Raw genomic sequence first — 20,601 nt, 5'->3', positions numbered from 1 at the left:
GGCCACCTCATGCGAAGAGCTGACTCACTTGAAAAGACTCTGATGCTAGAGGGATTGAAGACAGGAGGAGAAGGGGACGACAGAGGATGAGATGGCTGGATTGCATCACCGACTCCATGGACGTGAGTCTGAGTGAACTCTGGGAATTGGTGATGGACCCGGAGGCCTGGCTGCTGCGATTCATGGGGTAGCAAAGAGTCGGACACGACTGAGCGACTGGACTGAACTGATCTTTTACCTATCAAATGGGAAACTTCATCAATCATGTAGAATATCCAGGAACCTAGAATCTGAAAGAACCAGGCTGCAGACAAAACTGCCCACTTCTCCCACCCTCATCCCATTCCCCTGCCCTGTCTTCCGAGTTTCAAGGCTGTGAACGTCCACCACAGCTTCACTCTGTCATTTATCTAGATTCAGGATCTGCGATGAAAAACTGGCATAGTCAGAATCATCTACTTTCAAAAGAACCACACTAAAAAGCATGTAATTTGGATAATCTTACAATACCTATCGAAATCCCTTTAAGGGAAAGTCAATTCATTGTTATAAAGTATTAGAATATTTACTTTTAGTGCATATAGTTTCTTTCTCTGAATGCAGTCCCATCATAAATGCCATTTCCTATCCTCCCCCTACATATTTTCTCACCTGGAAAATCAAAGTTATATAGTATTATGTTATTAAATAGGGCCAAGAAGCATGTCTTATTAATCTTTGTATCCTCTGTGGCTAGCATTGTATCTGGCACACAATAAATGTTTCTCAAAATAATGATTAATATAGAAAAACCATGCCCTATTTTACTTTTGGTATTAAAAAAGAAAGCACACACACAAAATATCTAATCCATTATTTACAGCTAATAGAGGCTGACCTTATTCCTTTTAGTCCCTAAATGACACCCTGCATTCACCAACTTCAGCACATTCTATACATTGTGCAGACTCCGTCAGTATAATAAGCACTGAATTCAAGTTCTGCCACTAAATAACTGTAATCTGAAACTGAATAGACCACCCTTATGGCAGAAAGTAAAGAGGAACTAAAAAGACTCTTGATGTAAGTGAAAGTGGAGAGTGAAAAAGTTGGCTTAAAGCTCAACATTCAGAAAACGAAGATCATGGCATCCGGTCCCATCACTTCATGGGAAATAGATGGGGAAACAGTGGAAAAGTGTCAGACTTTATTTTTTGGGGCTCCAAAATCACTGCAGATGGTGACTGCAGCCATGAAATTAAAAGACGCTTACTCGTTGGAAGAAAAGTTATGACCAACCTAGATAGCATATTGAAAAGCAGAGACATTACTTTGCCAACAAAGGTCCGTCTAGTCAAGGCTATGGTTTTTCCTGTGGTCATGTATGGGTGTGAGAGTTGGACTGTGAAGAAGGCTGAGCTCCAAAGAATTGATGCTTTTGAACTGTGGTGTTGGAGAAGACTCTTGAGAGTCCCTTGGACTGCAAGGAGATCCAACCAGTCCATTCTGAAGGAGATCAGCCCTGGGATTTCTTTGGAAGGAATGATGCTAAAGCTGAAACTCCAGTACTTTGGCCACCTCATGCGAAGAGTTGACACATTGGAAAAGACTCTGATGCTGGAAGGGATTGAGGGCAGGAGGAGAAGGGGACGACAGAGGATGAGATGGCTGGATGGCATCACTGACTCAATGGACGTGAGTTTGAGTGAACTCCGGGAGTTGGTGATGGACAGGGAGGCCTGGCATGCTATGATTCATGGTGTGCTGCAGTCTGTGGGGTCACAAAGAGTCGGACACAACTGAGCGACTGAACCGAACCAAACTGAAGCTGAATAATGAAAATTTCTATGCTTCCATTTCTTCAAATGGAAAACTGGGGCAACAGAATAGATGAGATTGGGACTTTCATGCTGGTCCAGTGGTTAAGACTCCAATGCTTACAATGCAGGTGGCCTGGGTTCCATCCTTCGTCAGGGAATAGAGCCTGCATGTCACAACTAAAGATCCTGCATGTTGCAAATAAGAGCCTGCACAGCCAAATTAAAAAAAGAAAAAAAGAATACTTGAACTAAAGACAATGGTAGTTCTTAAATGGGAGACTTCAAAAGGTAGAGAAAAAGACAGGAAGCACAGTAAAAATGTAATGATTATAGTACCTTCGGTTCAGTTCAGTCACTCAGTTGTGTCTGACTCTTTGTGACCCCACAGACTGCAGCACACCAGGCTTCCCTGTCCATCACCAAATCCCAGAGCTTGCTCAAACTCATGTCCATCAAGTCGATGATGCCATCCAACCATCTCATCCTCTGTCATCCCCGTCTCCTCCTGCCTTCAATCTTTTCCTTCAGTCTTCCAATCAAGGTCTTTTTAATGAGCTAGTTCTTTGCATCAGGTGGCCAAAGTATTGGAGCTTCTTCTTCAGCATCAGTGTTTCCAATGAATATTTAGGGTCGATTTCCTTTAGGATTGATTGGTTTGATCTCCTTGCAGTCCAAGGGACTCTCAAGAGTCTTCTAAAACACCACAGCTCAAAAGCATCAATTTTTCTGCACTTAGTTTTTTTTATGGTAACTCTCACACCCATACACGACTACTGGAAAAACCATAGCTTTGACTACACAGACCCTTGTTGGCAAAGTAATATTTCTACTTTTTAATATGCTGTCCAGGCTTGTCATAGATTTTCTTCAATGGAGCAAGCATCTTTTAATTTCAAGGCTGTAGTCACCATCTTCAGGGATTTTGGAGCCCCCCAAAATAAAGTCTGACACTGTTTCCATTGTTTCCCCATTTATTTCCCATGAAGTGATGGGACCAGATGCCATGATCTTAGTTTTTTCAATGTTGAGCTTTAAGCCAACTTTTTAACTCTCCTCTTTCACTTTCATCAAGAGGCTCTTTAGTTCTCCTTCACTTTCTGCCATAAGGGTAGTGTCATCTGCATATCTGAGGTTATTGATATTTCTCCTGGCAATCTTGATTCCAGCTTGTGCTTCATCCAGCCCAGCATTTCTCATGATGTACTCTGCATAGAAGTTAAATAAGCAGGGTGACAATATACAGCCTTGACATACTCCTTTCCCAGTTTGGAACAAGTCTGTTGTTCCATGTCCAGTTCTAACCGTTGCTTCTAGACCCGCATACAGATTTCTCAGGTGACAATTAATGTGGTCTGGTATTCCCATCTCTTTAAGAATTTTCCACAGTTGTGATCCACATAGTCAAAGGCTTTAACATAGTCAATGAGGCAGAAGTAGGTGCTTTTCTAGAATTCTCTTGCTTTTCCTATGATCCAGCAGATATTTGGCAATTTGATCTGTGATTCCTTTGCCTTTTCTAAATCCAGGTTAAACATCTGGAAGTTCTCGGTTCACATACTGTTGAAGCCTAGCTTGGAGTATTTTGAGCATTACTTTGCTAGCATGTGAAATGAGTGCAATTGTGAGGTAGTTTGAGCATTCTTTGGCACTGCCTTTCCTTGGGATTCGAATGAAAACTGATCTTTTCCAGTCCTGTGGCCACTGCTGATTTTCCAACCTTGCTGGCATATTGAGTTCAGCATTTTAACAGCAGCATCTTTTAGGATTTGAAATAGTTCACTAGCTTTGTTCATAGTGATGCTTCCTAAGGCCCAATTGAGTTTGCACTTAAAGATCTCCATGTAAATTTTAGAATCATTTTGTCTCATCCCAGGGGAGATTTGGTGTGATTTGTTTTTTGGGGTTTTTTTTTTTTTTTTTTTTTTGGTAACTCTTGAGTGATTCTAATGAGTAGCCAGCATAAAAAATCATTGCTGGCCATTCACCATGACATTCGCTATTACTTACTTAGCTGGTTGCATGTGAAGATGACACCTAGGCTCACCTGCACTTTCTTATTCCAGATGAAAGAAGAGGCTGGACGTACGCTACACAATGAGAATTCAAACCAGGTAAATATGAGTCCTCTACCCACCAAACTGAGCTTTCCTGAATGTTCAGATGGTAAAGAATCTCCCTGCAATGCAAGAGACCCAGGTTCAGTCCCTGGATCAGGTAGATCCTTTGGAGATGGGAATGGCTACCTACTCCAGTATTCTTGCCTGGAGAAATCCATGGACAGAGGATCCCAGCAGGCTACAGTCCATGGGTCGCAAAGAGTCAGACACAACTAAGCGGCTTCACTTCACTTTAACCCATAAAAGTGGTAAGCATGCAGCCAGTGCTCCTGTCCATGCCTGTGCTTGTAGCGTAACCGACAGGATGCTGGGGTAGCTGACATGTTAGTGAAGTGCTCCCCTCAGTAGCTGAGCAGAATCACTGGACTCCAAGCTGCCTCCTTATCACTCAAGCCCCTTTGCCTGCATGTAGGGCACTGAAGAGCCCCACAGCTGTCCCACCAAGGTCTCCTGGCCCTTAGAATGCCCCAGGCTCAGGCTTTTGGAACCACCCCTTCTACATCTGCTCTGGGGACGAGGGAGGTCCACTCTGGTCTGGGGCGGGGGGTGTTGGGGAACAAGCTGCAGCAGATCCCAATAATGTCTGATCTGTATGCACCTGCCCTTCACAGAGACCTTTGTCCTGTATATGTTCCTGGCACTTTGGGCTTCAAGAGACAGAAAACACCATGATCCATGAAAACACAGCTAGTCTTACTCATGAAAATGAGGTTTTAAATTTGACTAAACTCAAAGGGAAGATTCTTAGGCCATCTGGAAAAGCTCATGAAAAGGGTCCTTTGAATCCTAAAAATGGAGTAATTGCAAAAGCCCAAGATGAACTGACTGGCAAGTTTGGGGGTGACCTTTAAACAGCCTATGTAAAAGAACAAGTTTCTGTGGTCCTGGTGATCCAACCCATAATGGCAGAGACAGAAAAAGAGAGAGAGAGATCAAGAAAGAAAGAAGAAAAGGAGGTCATTTTTCATAACTCAGGACCCCAAAGAGTAGTAGGCATTGAAAAACATTTCACTGGCCCTAGAAAATGACTTACAAACTTCTTCTGATTGAAAGTGTGAAGGGATAATCAGAGAAGAAGAGTCAATGCAGATTCAGGTTGCTCTGAATGGGTCCATCAAAACAGTCTACTAGGGGACATCCCTGGTGGTCCAGTTGGCCAAGACTCCACACTTGCCATGCAGGGGGCCCAAGTTCCTTCCCTGGTCAGAGAACTAGATCCCACATGTTGCAACTAAGAGATCACACGCCACAACTAAGAGTAAGATCCTGCATTCCACAAAGCAGCCAAATAAATAAGTATTAAAAAAAAAAAAAAAAGAAACACTCCTCCAAATCTCCAAAGTCTGGGTTAAGACATGGCATCCTATTAGATCAGCTTCCAGTACAAGGATGTTCACTAACTGCACACACCTGTAGGGACCACCACTTCTCGTTCTCTCCCTTGAAGGAACATGAGCAGACTCCATCCAGGCTTATATACATAAACTGTAATGGACATCTGTCATCCCTGTGCAATGTACTGTGGAAACTGGTGACACACCAGGGATTTCCTTCTACAAGACTGGACCTTCCTGTTTTACCATCAGGGTTGCTACCTTTGATGTTTTAGGCTTCTGGAGAACATGTCAGGACCACCCAGTGATGGCCAGTGCCTATTCTTTCCCCAGGGAGCCTCTTATCAGCCTCAGACATAAGCTGGCAGCCCAGGCTTATGTCTATGGGAGGCAGAGGACTTCTTACAAGTCAGAAAATGTGTTTGTTTACTCTTTTCTTCAAGGACAAAAGAGTGATGGGCACTGGAAAGCAGGCCTGGCTGGGGAACACAGTGAAGTCCCCATTGCCTCATCAAAGATCCTGCAGATCCCTCTGTGATGGCCGTCCCAGCCTTGCTGCCCTCTGGATTTCAATGGGGAGCTTTAAAAACAGGGCAGCCCATGCTCCACCCCAGAGACTCTTATGTAACTGATCTGGGAAGGAGACTGCATATTGAGATTTTTTAAAAGCTCCCAGGTGATTGCCATGTATAGAAAATCTGCATCTCTGTTCAACATGAGGACTGGTCATGAAATCCCATGGCTCTTGGAAGGCTCATCTGTCATTATCTAGGTGACAAAACTGCCTGCTAGATTCTCTGGGGCAGGTGTGCACTCTTCCTTCCCTCCACCCTTAAGCTCTAACTTTCATGCTCACCTCCGCACAAGCCTGAGAGCTCTTGACAAGGAAGAGTCTCCTGTGGAAGCTGGGAAAGGTCAGCAGACGTGCCATGCTGGCATGACTGAGAACTTGATGGCCCATCACTCCTGCCAGGCTTCAGCAGTGAGCCGCCTGGGAAGGCAGGAGTCTGGTTAGGGCCTGACATTTTCTTGTCGTCCCCTAGGAGGGACACATCTGGGGCTCCATGAGGGGGACGGCTTTCATCCTGGGCTCCAGCCTTCTCTTGTTGATGGTCCACTAGAACTGCATCATAGGGTAAGTCTGCTCGGCCGGCTCTAATTCAGGATCTGGGGGCCTTGTGGTGGAGGTCTGCGGGCAAAGCATGGATTCAGGAGCTGTCCACCCACCAGTCTTCAAGCAGAAACATGAATGAGTTTTCTTTCAAGGTATCTTCAGAGATTTTGGGGTGCTTCCTGCTACTTTTGGCAAGCCCAGTGGGAGAGGCTGCTGTCTACATTTGAAGGGAAGGAGTGGCTCCTCTACATTCTAGGTAAGATTCCCAGACACCAGCCCTTAGGGTTTGGGTACGGGTTATAGCTTAATTCTGTTTGTTTTGTTCTCTACTCTGAGACCTCTCAGTTTATTACTCTAAGGAAAGAGGACCTAAAGACAGTGGTAATCCCAAAGAGTACTAAATTTGTGGGCAATCTTGAGTGGATGTTTAAGGAACTTGAAAAAAAAGAACTTGAGACATCCCCCTAGCTATGTCAAACAGAGAGGAAAAAGAAATAAAAGGAATAAAAAACAATTTAAAAAGAAATAAAAGGAATCCAGATTGGAAAAAAGTAAAACTCTCATTGTTTGCAGATGACATGATACTATACACAGAAAACCCTAAAGATTCTATCAGAAAATTACTAGAGCTAATCAGTGAATTTAGCAAAGTTGCAGGATATAAAAATCAATACTCAGAAATCTCTTGTATTCGTATATATTAACAATGAAAAATCAGAAAGAGAAATTAAGGAATCAATCCCATTCACACTGCAACGAAAAGAATAAAAAATACCTAGGAATCAACCTACCTAAGTCGTTCAGTCGTGTCTGACTCTTTATGATCACATGGACTGTAGCCTACCAGGCTCCTCTGTCCATGGAATTCTCCAGGCATTACTGGAGTGGGTTGCCATTTCCTTCTCCAGGGGATCTTCCAACCCCAAGGATTGAATCCAGGTCTCCTGCTTTGCAGGCAGATTCTTTACCTTCTGAGCCACCAGGGAACCCCACACAAAAAGACAAAAGAGCTGTATTCAGAAAACTATAAGACACTGATGAAAGAAACCAAAGACAATATAAACATATGAAGAGATATTCCATGTTCCTAGGTAGGAAGAATCAATATTGTGAAAATGACTCTACTACCAAATGTAATTTACAGATTCTATGTGATCCCTATCAAATTACCAATGGCATTTTCCACAAAACTAGAATAAAAAAGTCTCACAATTCATATGAAAACAAAAGACCCTGAATAGCCAAAGCAATTTTGAGAAAGAAGAATGGAGCTGGTGAAATCAACCTTCCTGACTTCAGACTATACTACGAAACTACAGTCATTGAGATAGTATGGTACTGGCACAAAAACAGAAATATAGGCCAATGGAACAGGATATAAATAAATATACCCATGAAATAAATATATCCAGAAATAAACCCATGCACCTACAGGTAGCTTATTTTTGACAAAGGAAGCAAGAATATACAATGGGGCAAAGATAGTCTCTTTAATAAGTGCTGCTAGAAAAACTAGACAGCTATGTGTAAAAGAATGACACCATACACAAAGATAAATTAAAAATGGATTAAAGACCTAACTGTAAGACCAGAAACTATAAAACTCTTAGAGGAAAGCATAGGCAGAACACCCTATGACATAAATCACAGCAAAATCCTCTATGACCCACCTCCTAGAGTAATGGAAATAAAAACAAAAATAAACAAGTGGGGCCTAATTAAATTTAAAAGCTTTTGCATAGCAAAGGAAACTATAAACAAGGTGAAAAGACAACCCTCAGAATGGGAGAAAATAATAGTAAATGAAACAACTGACAAAAGATTAATTTCCAAAATATACAGGCAGCTCATACAAGTCAATACCAGAAAGACAAACAACCCAGTCAAAAAGTGGACAACAGACCTAAACAGACATTTCCCCAAGAAGACATGCAGATGGCTAACAAACACAGGAAAAGACGCTCAACATTGCTTATTATTAGGGAACTGCAAATCAAAACCACAGTGAGATATCACCTCACACTGGTCAGAATGACCATCATCATCCAAAAAAAAAGATGATCAAAATTCAATAAAGAGGGAAGATGAATGAAAATATAAAAAAATAAAAAATTATGGACCTTAAAAAAATCTACAAATAATAAACGCTGGAGAAGGTGTGGAGAAAAGGGAACCCTCTTGTACTGTTGGTGGAAATGTAAATTGATACAGCCACTATGGAAAACAGTATGAAGATTCCTTAAAACAGTAGGAATAAAACCATCCATATGACCCAGCAATCCCACTACTAGGCATATACCCTGAGGAGACGAAAACTTAAAAGACACATGTACACCAATGTTCATTGCACCACTGTTTATAATACCTATAACATGGAAGCAATCTAGTGTCCATTGACAGATGAATGGATAAGGAAGGTGTGGTGATTATATACAATGGGATGTTCAATTCAGTTCAGTTGCTCAGTTGTGTCCGACTCTTTGCGACCCCATGAATCGCAGCACGCCAGGCCTCCCTGTCCATCACAAACTCCCGGAGTTCACTCAAACTCACGTCCATTGAGTCAGTGATGCCATCCAGTCATCTCATCCTCTGTCGTCCCCTTCTCCTCCTGCCCCCAATCCCTCCCAGCATCAGAGTCTTTTCCAATGAGTCAACTCTTCGCATGAGGTGGCCAAAGTACTGGAGTTTCAGCTTTAGCATCATTCCTTCCAAAGAAATCCCAGGGCCGATCTCCTTCAGAATGGACTGGTTGGGTCTCCTTGCAGTCCAAGGGACTCTCAAGAGTCTTCTCCAACACCACAGTTCAAAAGCATCAATTCTTCTTCACAGTCCAACTCTCACATCCATACATGACCACAGGAAAAACCATAGCCTTGACTAGACGGACCTTTGTTGGCAAAGTAATGTCTCTGCTTTTGAATATGCTATCTAGGTTGGACATAACTTTCCTTCCAAGGAGTAAGCTTCTTTTAATTTCATGGCTGCAGTCACCATCTGCAGTGATTTTGGAGCCCCAAAAAATAAAGTCTGACACCATTTCCACTGTTTCCCCATCTATTTGCTGCTGAGTCACTTCAGTCGTGTCCGACTGTGTGTGACCCCATAGACGGCAGCCCACCAGGCTCTGCCGTCCCCGGGATTCTCCAGGCAAGAACACTGGAGTGGGTTGCCATTTCCTTCTCCAATGCATGAAAGTGAAAAGTGAAAGTGAAGTCGCTCAGTTGTGTCCGACTCTTAGCGACCCCATGGACTGCAGCCTACCAGGCTCCTCCGTCCATGAGATTTTCCAGGCAAGAGTACTGGAGTGGGGTGCCATCGCCTTCTCCGCCCCATCTATTTACTCAGCCATAATAAGGAACACATTTGAGTCAGTTCTAGTGAAGTGGATGATCCTAGAGCCTATTATACAGAGTGAAGTAAGTCAGAAAGAGAAAAATAAATATTGTATACTAATGCATATATATGGGATCCGGAAAGATGGTACTGATGAAATAAATTATTTGCAGGGTAGCAGAGGACACAAAAACAAAGAGCACAGACTTACGCACATGAAAGTGGGCAGGAAGGAGAGGGTAGGATGTATGGAGTGAGTAACATGTGAACATACATTACCATTTGTGAAATAGATACCAATGGGAATTTGCTGTATTACTCAGGGAACTCAAACCACAGCTCTGTAACTTGCAAGAGGTGCGGGATGGGGAGGAGGGGAGGAGGGAGGTTCAGGAAGGAAGGAACATAGGTAAACCTCTGACTGATTCATGGTGATGTTTGGCAGAAAACAACACAATACTGTAAAGCAATTATCCTTCAATTAAAAATAAATTACAAAAAAAAAGATCTTGAGACATCTCCCACATGCACAAAAATAGAAAAATTTTAAAAAAAAGTTTATGTGTAAACAAAAGCATGTGAGAGCAGTACTCCAGCTTCCAGACGTCAGGTTCACAAGTACAGAGGGCTGCTGTGTCTCATGTGAGGCTATGTCCTTGGGGCTGATGCAACCTAGCTCTTGGGGCCTGACAGCATGTGTTCAATCAGCAAATACTTACTGACAGTGCCAGTGGCTCTAAAGAGTCCTAGGGAAACAGAGTAGAAGAAAAAGCTATTTTAAGATAGATATCTATAAAGCATTACCTACAATAGTGACTGTCCTCAATTATACATGCATTCAATCAAACAGTACTTATTAAGTGACTTGGTGCCAAACTCATAAGTAGGATATAGAGAAATTTAAGATTAAGTATTAACATACTCTAGCTACCCGATTCAAATCATGTCACAGTCTGACTGGAAGAAAAGGACTACAAAACAAACCTCAACCAAAACTATGTCACAGCCTAGAAGGGGAGATAAAAATGTGTCAGTTTCACAAAGCAAATGTAGAGATAAATAAAATGTTTCATGTTTCTGAAGACTGTTTTCTTCAGAAAGAAAACTGAAAATGGGCTAAATATTAAACATGATGGGTTAACGGAATCTTAAGGACTCACTGAAAAAAACAACGCAAATTTCAAATGTACATGGGGAGAGTGGTGGGAAAACATTTTATGTTTCTGTTACAATGATGGGGAAACTACCTATCATCTGTGATAGGTAGTGATAAGCAAATACAAGACAGAAAAAATATTTGCAATTTGACAAGTTAGAGCTGAAAAAAATGCTCAAGACACCTCTTGCGATTTTCACTCTGTATTCCTCAAGGAGCCCTTGGATGAACAGGTAGGCAGGCACCTCAATGGACGGCCCACTAGGCCTAAGGGCCAAACTGCCCTGAGGACCTTTATGCCAGTCACATTTCCCCATTGTGTTAGCCAAATACTTTCCAGGTATCAACTGGCACAAGCCATGGTGCCTGATGGAGCAACAAGGCTACTAAAGGAGGATGGAAGGAAGAGACAGAGAACAGAGAAAAACACCCTTGCTCCTTGGGATACTGAAAGTAGAGGAGGCAGCAAATCAAGGAAAAATACAGTTAATAGCACAAGAGTTAGGTAACACTGTGATGTCACCTGGATAACTGCCACTTGGGGTGGATAAAGTGCTAATTTGTTCGCTGGAGGAGATCAGAGGTATTTGGAGTGACTTCATGGAAAAGTGGGATGCGGACCAAGAACTCTATCTAAATTTGTGTTGATCGGCGTTTTCTAAAACATCCTGCAGGACAACAGCATTTCTGTAGGAGGTTAATGAGGTTGGGGGGAGACCATACCAGGTATCATCCAAATGGGCCATGTGTGAGAGTGAAGGAGGGGTTATTAAGAATGATGCTGGAATCATAGATGTAAATTGAAACTGTTCTGGGCAGACAGGGACATATGGCCATCCTCTTCTGAGCTATCTGAGAAAACAGTACTGGATACAGAAAAGCCTGGGAAAGGCTGAGTTTAAGAAAGTCAAACAGGAATTATCAGAGCTGTTACCACACTGGTCTGGACCCTGACTCTTTAAGAGGGCAGGGTGTGAAGATTGTTTAACCAAGGAGCCCCTCAGAGGTGGGTTTTCCACTTTGGGAAACACCCACTGGACACCTGAGCTCCCTCTGCTCATGGCATCATAGGCTCATGAGGACTGGGTGACCTGACTGCCCGTCATGAGCTGAACTGGTCTCCCCCTGCTCCTCCCTTCCTCGGCTATTCTTCAGGCTCAGAGGGCAGATAGCCAAAAGTCAACCTAAAGTCATTTCTATGTGGAGTGCATCACACATCTTATAATATTTTGCTGTTCTGTCTCAAACCACCACGAAGTCTATTGCCCCCGTACTACAGCTAAGGAAAGAAATAGAGACACTCCTTAAGTGACCCATGCCAGTTTCCAGAGCAGGCTTGTCCCCTGAAGACTAAAAGCAGGGCCCCAGCCCTGGGCCTGCCCACAGTGTAACCTCAGAAACCACCAAGCGTGCGTTCAGGGAATACTTACCCTGCCAGTTCCTGAAGTTGCCCTATGTTTTCCTTCTGCTTCCTAACTTTAGGTGTCACCCAAGTGCCTCTTCTGGTCTACCGGACCTTCAGTGGACTTCTCCTGGTGGTGGACGTGACTGGAAAGCCTAACTTCATCTCCCGCTACCGAATTCATATCGACAGCAATGACTGTGTTAGGTGTTGCTGCAGCTTCTGCAGGCTGGAGCACAGAGAGCAGGGGCTGAAGCTGCGACCTCCAAACTCTGCTAGCCAGCCCTGGACAGAGCATGGACAGTGCGAGCCCAGCGCTTATGTAAAAGGCTCCCCCAGATTAGAAGCTTAAAGGGAGTACATAATATGTCTCAAATCTCAGAGCCAGCCAGTCAAGACTCATGTCTGGTCTCCTGACCCCTAGACTTGGCTCTCCACCTGCCTGTTCTGGCCCTTGACACCTGGGTCAGCATTTTAGGAACAGAAATGACTGTCTCAGCCCAGCACTGACCAAGCCCCAAAGAAGTCAGTCAGGTCTCCCCTTACCCACAGGATCAGGGACAGCAATGGCCGACACTGACAGATATCAGTTGGCCTTGTTTGGGAAGGACACAGCTGCTGAAACAATGGATAACCCCACCATCATTAATTCTGTCTGTGTGCGTGGTGGTTGTTTTTTAAGCAGGGACTCCTTCCCGATTATTTCATTCAACCAATTGAACAGAGCTACCAGATTTTATAAGACCAGTCCATGCTCTGCTTACCCTCCCTCTCTTCTGGACAGGATAGCTAGTTAATGCTTCTCCTCCTCCTTCAAATCCTCAACACATCCTCCCAGATTATGGCTTTGCCTTCAAGTAGAAGAGACCCTTCACAGCCTCGCACCACTGTAGCCTGCGGGGAGCAACTGCACGCGAGCTCTCCCTGTCCACCTGAGGCAGCATGTAGTCTCTCCTTGTTCCTCCTCCAGCTGTTCCTCTACCATCTGCACACTGCAGCCACCACCTCTTGTTTACTCCAGCAATTCTTCTTTCTCTTTCTTGCATTCTTTTAATTTTTCCTCTCCTGCTCTCTTCAGTTCAATTCAGTTTAGTTGCTCAGTCATGTCCGACTCTTTGCGACCCCATGAGCTGCAGCAGGCCAGGCTTCCCTGTCCATCACCAACCCCCAGAGTTTACCCAAACTCATGTCCATTCAGTCGGTGATGCCATCCAACCATCTCATCCTCTGTCGTCCCCTTCTTCTCCTGCCCTCAATCTTTCCCAGCATCAGGGTCTTTTCAAGTGAGTCAGCTCTTTGCATCAGGTGGCCAAAGTACTGGAGTTTCAGCTTCAGCATCAGTCCTTCCAATGAACATCCAGGACTGATCTCCTTTAGGATGGACTGATTGGATCTCCTTGCAGTCCAAGGGACTCTCAAGAGTCTTCTCCAACACCACAGTTCAAAAGCATCAATTCTTCAGGACTCAGCTTTCTTTATAGTCCAACTCTCACATCCATACATGACTACTGAAAAAACCATAGCCTTGACTTGACGGACCTTTGTAGGCAAACTACTGTCTCTGCTTTTTAATATGCTGTCTAGGTTGGTTGTAACTTTCCAAGGAGTAAGCGTCTTTTAATTTCATGGCTGCAATCACCATCTGCAGTGATTTTGGAGCCCAGAAAAATAAAGCCAACTACTGTCTCCCCATCTATTTGCCATGAAGTGATGAGACCGGATGCCATGATCTTCGTTTTCTGAATGTTGAGCTTTAAGCCAACTTTTTCACTCTCCTCTTTCACTTTCATCAAGAGGCTCTTTAGTTCTTCACTTTCTGCCATAAGGGTGGTGTCATCTGCATATCTGAGGTTATTGATATTTCTCCCAACAATCTTGATTCCAGCTGTGGTTCATCCAGCCCAGCATTTCTCATGATGTACTCTGCATAGAAGTTAAATAAGCAGGGTGACAATACACAGCCTTGACGTACTCCTTTTCCTATTTGGAACCAGTCTGTTGTTCCATGTCCAGTTCTAACTGTTGCTTCCTGACTTGCATACAGATTTCTCAAGAGGCAGGTCAGGTGGTCTGGTATTCCCATCTCTTTCAGAATTTTCCACAGTTTCTTGTGATCCACACAGTCAAAGCCTTTGGCATAGTCAATAAAGCAGAAATAGATGTTTTTCTGGAACTCTCTTGCTTTTTCGACGATCCAGCAGATGTTGGCAATTTGATCTCTGGTTCCTCTGCCTTTTGTAAAACCAGTTTGAACATCTGGAAGTTCACAGATCACGTATTGCTGGCTTGGAGAATTTTGAGCATTACTTTATTAGCGTATGCTCTCTTACTCTCTGCTTTATCACAAACCTGCTATAATTTATCCCAGCTTAAAAACCAAACCAAACTCAAAACTTTTACCTCCCTCTCCCATACACACTCCCACTCATATTTTTGGTCCTCTTTGCAGAGTTGTCTCTACAGTTTCCAGTTCCTCTGTCTACTCTTATTCCCCATCATTTCACACTATGAAGAATGGAAAACACATATACAGAAGGTGAAAAGGTAGTACCCTGATCACTCATTTACCCACCACCTAGATTCACCAATCTTAAACAGTTTAAAATGTGTGCTTTTGCTATATATAAAAATATAAATATCTATGTATCTGTAATTTTTTGGTTTGAAAGTAAGACATCATAAAACTCTAAATCCTTCAGCCTGTACCTCGTACAAATAAACACAAAACTATTGTCTCACCTACTCTAGCCAGAAACTTCCTCCCATCAGGCCTTAACCTCCATGGCTCCTTCAGAAATGTACAGGTGGCCAGTGTCCCTGTCACAGGCTTGTCTCATTAGCCCTAATAGGACTGTTTCCACAGTTGCTCGTTGCCACCCTGTTGCAGCTTCTTATACTGGCTCCCAAGGCCCTGCTCTGTCCTCCAGCCTCATAGCTAACCCCTTCTCAGTCTGCTTTCTGGTTCCACCTCAGCCTAATCTGCCCAGCCTCTTAATGTTGACACCCAGGGCTCAGCCTTGCTCTCCTTCTCTGTCCTCATCTCTTCAGTGTCATGATTTTAAATAGCACCTAAACTCTGACAGCTCACACACATTTATCTCTCAAACCCAGACTCTCTCCTGATCCAGGATCAAATATCCACCTGCCTCATAGACATCTCCAATCCCACATGATCTACAGATCATTTCTGAACTTCTGCTCCCTCCAAAGTCTTTGCTCCCTACAGCCTCCCCTATCTGAGTTGGGCAGCTTCTCACACCCAAAGCCTTGGAGTCACTCTTGAGAATGTTCTTTCCCTCACACTCCACATCCAGTCTATCAGGAAACCTCCAGAATCCAACCACTTCTCACCACCTCCATTGCCACCTCCCTGGTCTGCACCACCGTCCTCTCATGTGTATATTTTTGCAATTCTAATTAGCCTCCCCATTTCTGTTCTTGGTCTTCTACTGTCTATTCCCAACACAGCAGCCAGAGTAACTCTGTACATGCTGTCACTTCTCGGCTCACAACCTCAGGATGACATCTACTTCTCTTGGAGTAAAAGTCCAAGTCCTTAGTGTGGCTTCAGGGGCCCTTATGCACTGGCTCCCCTCCACCTCTTGACCTCACCTTCCACACTCCTCAACCCACTGCTCACTCCTGTCCAGCCAAAGATGCCAGGAGTGTGCCGCCTTAGAGCCTTCTACCAGCTCTTCCCTTTACCCGAACACACTCCCCCTCCATAAACGTTTCCTCTTCATCATTTGTTCAAATCTCACCATCAATGAAGTTTACCCTGATCATTCTATTTAAAATGGTAAGCATATAAGTTGAGTGAGGGCAGGAATTTGTTTTGTTCACTGTTTTCTTCCCAGCACACAAAACACTGCCAGGAACGTAGAAAGTACTCAATAAATATCATTTGAATGAATGAGTGATCATACATCACACTCTCCTTTTGGTCGAGGTTGCCAGAAGAGGTGTTTTACTTCCTCTATAGGTAGTCTGAAATGAGTCTGGCCAGACTTGGCTTTGCCATGGGATGAACTGAAGGTTTAGAGACTGAATTCTGGTCCCTCAATACACACAGAGCTTGGAGAAGCCAGAGAGCCAGGCCTGAAGTATAAGGACCACACTGAACCTGGCCTTGCCTTGGGGCAATACACCTCCAGATTGCAGAAATTTCTCAAAAAGAAATCCTTTCTGACACCTCCAAACCAGTTCATTAGGACCAGCAAGTGACCTGTGGTCATGGGGCCATTCCCTGGCCATTCCTTGACCAACAAGTTGGTCAAGAGGCCAGATAGCAGCTCCCTGGCTCCTTTACTGGAGCCTGAGGCAGTGAGACTAGATTGCATGAAAGGAAAGGGGGTGACTGGTCCCCAAGGAAAGATTGGCTGCAGCATGGAGGCCCAATGGGGTGTGAGCATGTGGGGCCAGCTCTCCACAGTGACCTGGGAGAACGCTCAGGCAGGCCCCCATCCTGAGCCGAGGTCACTGAGGGTGACATCCTGTCACTGAGGGTGACTACCACCCTGAACACCAGGAAGACCCACTTACACAAGTTGGTCAAGAGGCCAGATTGCAGCTCTCTGACTCAAATCCTTCTTCACTTGGGCCTGGTGAAGCGAGGCTAGACCACATGAGGAGGCCCATCACCTCGATCTCTGCACCTGACCTTGGTCAAGCCTCCCTGGATGACCAGGGGCCAAAAGGCTGAAGAAGGAGTCAGGCTGACCGCCTTCTCCACGCTCCCCAAGGTGCCTGTGTGAATACATGGGGTTGGGCCTGGGAGAGAAATGGGGAGGACAGTGGTGGAAGTTGTAGAAGGAGGAAGCAGCAGGCAAGTTCAGACAGATACTCAGGCTGGGGGAGGGGACTTTCCAAAAGCAGGGCATGACCAGGTGGCTCCCCCCTGAGCTGGTCCGCACTCGGGGGCTGCCAGCTCCAGCCAGACATTACTCCTAGCACCCAGGAAACAAGGCCTCCTTGGAGTTGTGGGGATGGGACATCACCACCTGGTCTGGAAAGCCTCTTGTTATCTAGGTAACAGGAAGACCACTCTGTGCTCCATAGCTGACAACCCACGACAACCCAGGAGTGTCTGGAACTCCCATTTATGCCTGTGGCAGGGCAGTTTCCCATTCACTCCCCTATGGAATCTTTTCTGGCCATCACCCACTTTGCAGCTCATACAACTGAGGCAGAGACAGGCTACGTCACCCTCCCCAAATTATGCACCACAAAAACTCAAAGGCAGGTCTGTCTGGGTGCCAATTCAGTGTGTTTTCAACTTTGCTCCTTGTATGTAACCCGTTTTTACCTTTGCTTTCTCAAGTTCTGATCAGGGATGGGGAGAGGGAGGCTGGCAAATTATGAACTGGTAACTATCTTTCTAGACTCCTTCACCACCCAAAACTCTATAAGAAAATCCATAAGAAACATGAGTGGACAGTACCCATTGCTCCAACCTATCTGTCCACCCTATTGAACATGTGGTGAGTAGAGCTTGGCTTCCCCAGAGGAGAGGGCAGAGGGCCCCAATCCCCTTCCTTAAGCTAAGGTCTCCTGCACAAAATGGGACCGCACTGGGAGTTTCTTTCTTCTGCCCCTTCCACAGCTACCATTTATGCTGGCATATCCAAGGAAAAGCCAGATGCCTAATGTGAGTTATCTCATTTAGTCCTCCCTACAAGCATTTAGAAACAACCATTCTGATAATGAGGAAGTTGAGGTTCAAGCAGTTAATACCTTGTCCTAGGTTTCAAGCTAAAAAACTTGAAAGTTGCTTGAAATTCGCTCAGTTGTGTCCAGCTCTTTGCGACCCCATGGATTGTAGCCTGCCAGGCTCCTTTGTCCATGGAATTCCCTTCTCCAGATCTTCCCAACCCAGGCATCAACCCTAGGTCTCCTGCTTTGCAGGCGGATTCTTTATGGTCTGAGGCACCAGGAAAGCTGAAGGACTACAGTAAATTAAGGTCCAGAAATTCATTCATCTTCCCCAGATCTGAGTCAGCAAGTCTTCCTGGTACCACTCTGGGGGAAGGGGACATCCACCTTGGTTCCCTTCCTCCCCTCAGGCCCCACTTCAGACAGCTCTCTCCTTGCACATCAACATGCTGCTGGCAATACTGGGTCCAATAGTAATGGGCTCCCACTTGTCCTCCATCACCATGTGGATTTCCTTGGCCTTCATCTTCACCATGATCTCCCACTGTGGCTACCACCTACCTTTCCTGCCTTCACCTGAATTCCATGACTACCATCAAAAGTAAGGCACCTCTCCCCACTTTGGGTCTCTGGGCAGTTAACACTCACCTTTATTCCTGGAGCTCCTGACAGCAGACACTGGTGTCTCAGTGTAAATGTGGGTCTAGTGGAGGGAGAGGCATCTGAGGTCAGCGCAATAACCACCCCCGTGGGACCCAGATCACCTTGCCATTTTGGTTCTGACACTGGGTCTTCCTTGCCACTGTTTAAGCTCCATTTACACCTGGCCCCCTTTGAGTGTATAGCGTAAGCTATGGGCACTACCAGAAAAATGCATGTATGCATACAATTCCTGCAGGTAATTCAAGGGGAGCTGTGTGCTTTCTGAAAGCCTCCAGTCTCAGCAGTATGGTCTAGGACCCTCCTGCATCAGAAATCACCTGAGATGCTTTTTTCAAATGCAGGCTCTGGGGTTCCACTTCAGATACACAGAATCAAAGCCTCTGGGGAAATAGGGCCTGGCAACTGCATTTAGTAAGTGTTCTAGGGGAATCTGATGGATTCTAGAACCTACCTCAACAAGCAGGCTCTGCTCCAGGTTCTGACTTGTGTGCATCAAATCAGAGAGCTTTTCAAAGGAAAAGCATCGATTTTCACTCTGGAGGGGCCTAGCAATCTGTGCACACCCACTCGGGTGACTCAGAAGCAGGTGGTGGGCACGGTGGGGACAGGTGTGGGGCAGGAAGGCTCAGGTGGGCACAGGTGAAATGGACATGAGCACACCAGCCTGCAGCACCCTCTTGTCTCCTCCAGGGTCGACCAGTGCTATGCGGCTCTGGGGATGCTGGACTACCTCCATGGGACTGACACTGTGTTTAAGCAGACCAAGGCCTACAAGAGACACATGATCCTGCTGGGCTTCACCCCAGTCTCTGAGAGCATCCCTGATCCTCTGAAGATGATGGACTAAGAAACAGCTGTAGTTCCACACTGGTCATCCCCTCAGCAGACAGTCCTCTGCTATGCCCGAGGACTCCTACTCACATCTAACAGCTTGCTCCTTCAGCCACACACTCTGATGATGACCCTACGAGGGCAGGGGAAGATCAGCTTCCTGGAAAAGCAGAGCCACAGAGACTAGGGCTCCCCCAACTGCTCCTGTTATCCACAATGGGTCCAAGCATTCACAGAAGGAAAAAATACATCTTCCCGGAATGCAGGCCAGCCAGAGGGAAGAAGCTACTGGAGAAGGTTCCTGGGGAGTCCAATGGTCCTCTCCAATGGAAGGGGACAGGCACCCCAGATGATCCCTTGGTGGCCCTGGCAGGATACAGAATGACAAGGTGGCAGGGAGCTGTGTGCCTGCAGCCATCCTTGCTCCTGGCACCAGGGGATGAGGGAACCAGATGCTGCTTTGTCCCTTCCTGTCCCCTAAAGCCTCTCTCATACCCTACTCAGGACAGGGTTAGGACACCCTGGCAACAGTTCTGGAATCAATCCCATTACACACACACAAACGCCCTATTCAACTCAGCCCACTGCAACTGGACCTCAGACTCCTCTGAAAAGAAAAACAAAGTCACATAGCTTCTCCCAGGATAACTGAAATATAAAGAGGTTCAGAGGTTACCCTAATACCTTCAAGCACTCACAGACTCAAAGGCCAAAGCCTGTGGCCCTGCACAGAAGGAAGGGTCAGAGTGCTAACCTTGGAGGACACCCAACTGAGGTACCCTAGTATCCCCTGTATAAAGGACCAAAAAGGCTAGCACTCTCTTCCTCCAATAAGGTAGCAAGTACACATATGAACAGTGGATAAAATCCTCATTTCCACCCAAATGATGAACCAGTTGTTTCAGCACCCTTTTCACAGGATAATTTTAGCAGCAATGCCTTTTCTGATAAGACCTGTCTACAATGAAACCACAGAGCTGCCCAGGTGGAAGCCACCACCACCCTGGGTTCCCAGGGCAGTCATTGTCCAGAACCCCGTGGCTCCCAAGATCAAGGTGAAGACCACTCCTACTTGAAAGGCCACCATTATCAGTTCCCAAAGTCCAGTATTTTCCTGAACTTTCAGTTCTCCTCTCTCTAGAATAACCACCTGCTGTAGTTTTATGAAATACTTCCATGTCTGAGAAGGCCTCTTCA

The 20,601-nt window shown here is 45.3% G+C and overlaps 1 protein-coding gene across 1 annotated transcript; it reads left to right on the top strand.

Moving 5' to 3' along the window:
• The first annotated feature begins 3,862 nt into the window (after window positions 1-3,862).
• On the top strand, window positions 3,863-19,420 carry FAXDC2 (fatty acid hydroxylase domain containing 2). Its single transcript, XM_055552215.1, is given in 8 exon segments — window positions 3,863-3,910; window positions 6,294-6,385; window positions 6,517-6,620; window positions 12,339-12,465; window positions 17,640-17,704; window positions 17,707-17,742; window positions 18,337-18,511; window positions 19,264-19,420. Coding segments are annotated over 8 exon segments (804 nt in total).
• The last annotated feature ends 1,181 nt before the right edge of the window (window positions 19,421-20,601 follow it).

Source organism: Bubalus kerabau, chromosome 1, assembly GCF_029407905.1.
Source record: "Bubalus kerabau isolate K-KA32 ecotype Philippines breed swamp buffalo chromosome 1, PCC_UOA_SB_1v2, whole genome shotgun sequence".
Taxonomy (NCBI): domain Eukaryota; kingdom Metazoa; phylum Chordata; class Mammalia; order Artiodactyla; family Bovidae; genus Bubalus; species Bubalus kerabau.
This window is presented reverse-complemented; position numbering and strand designations above follow the sequence as displayed.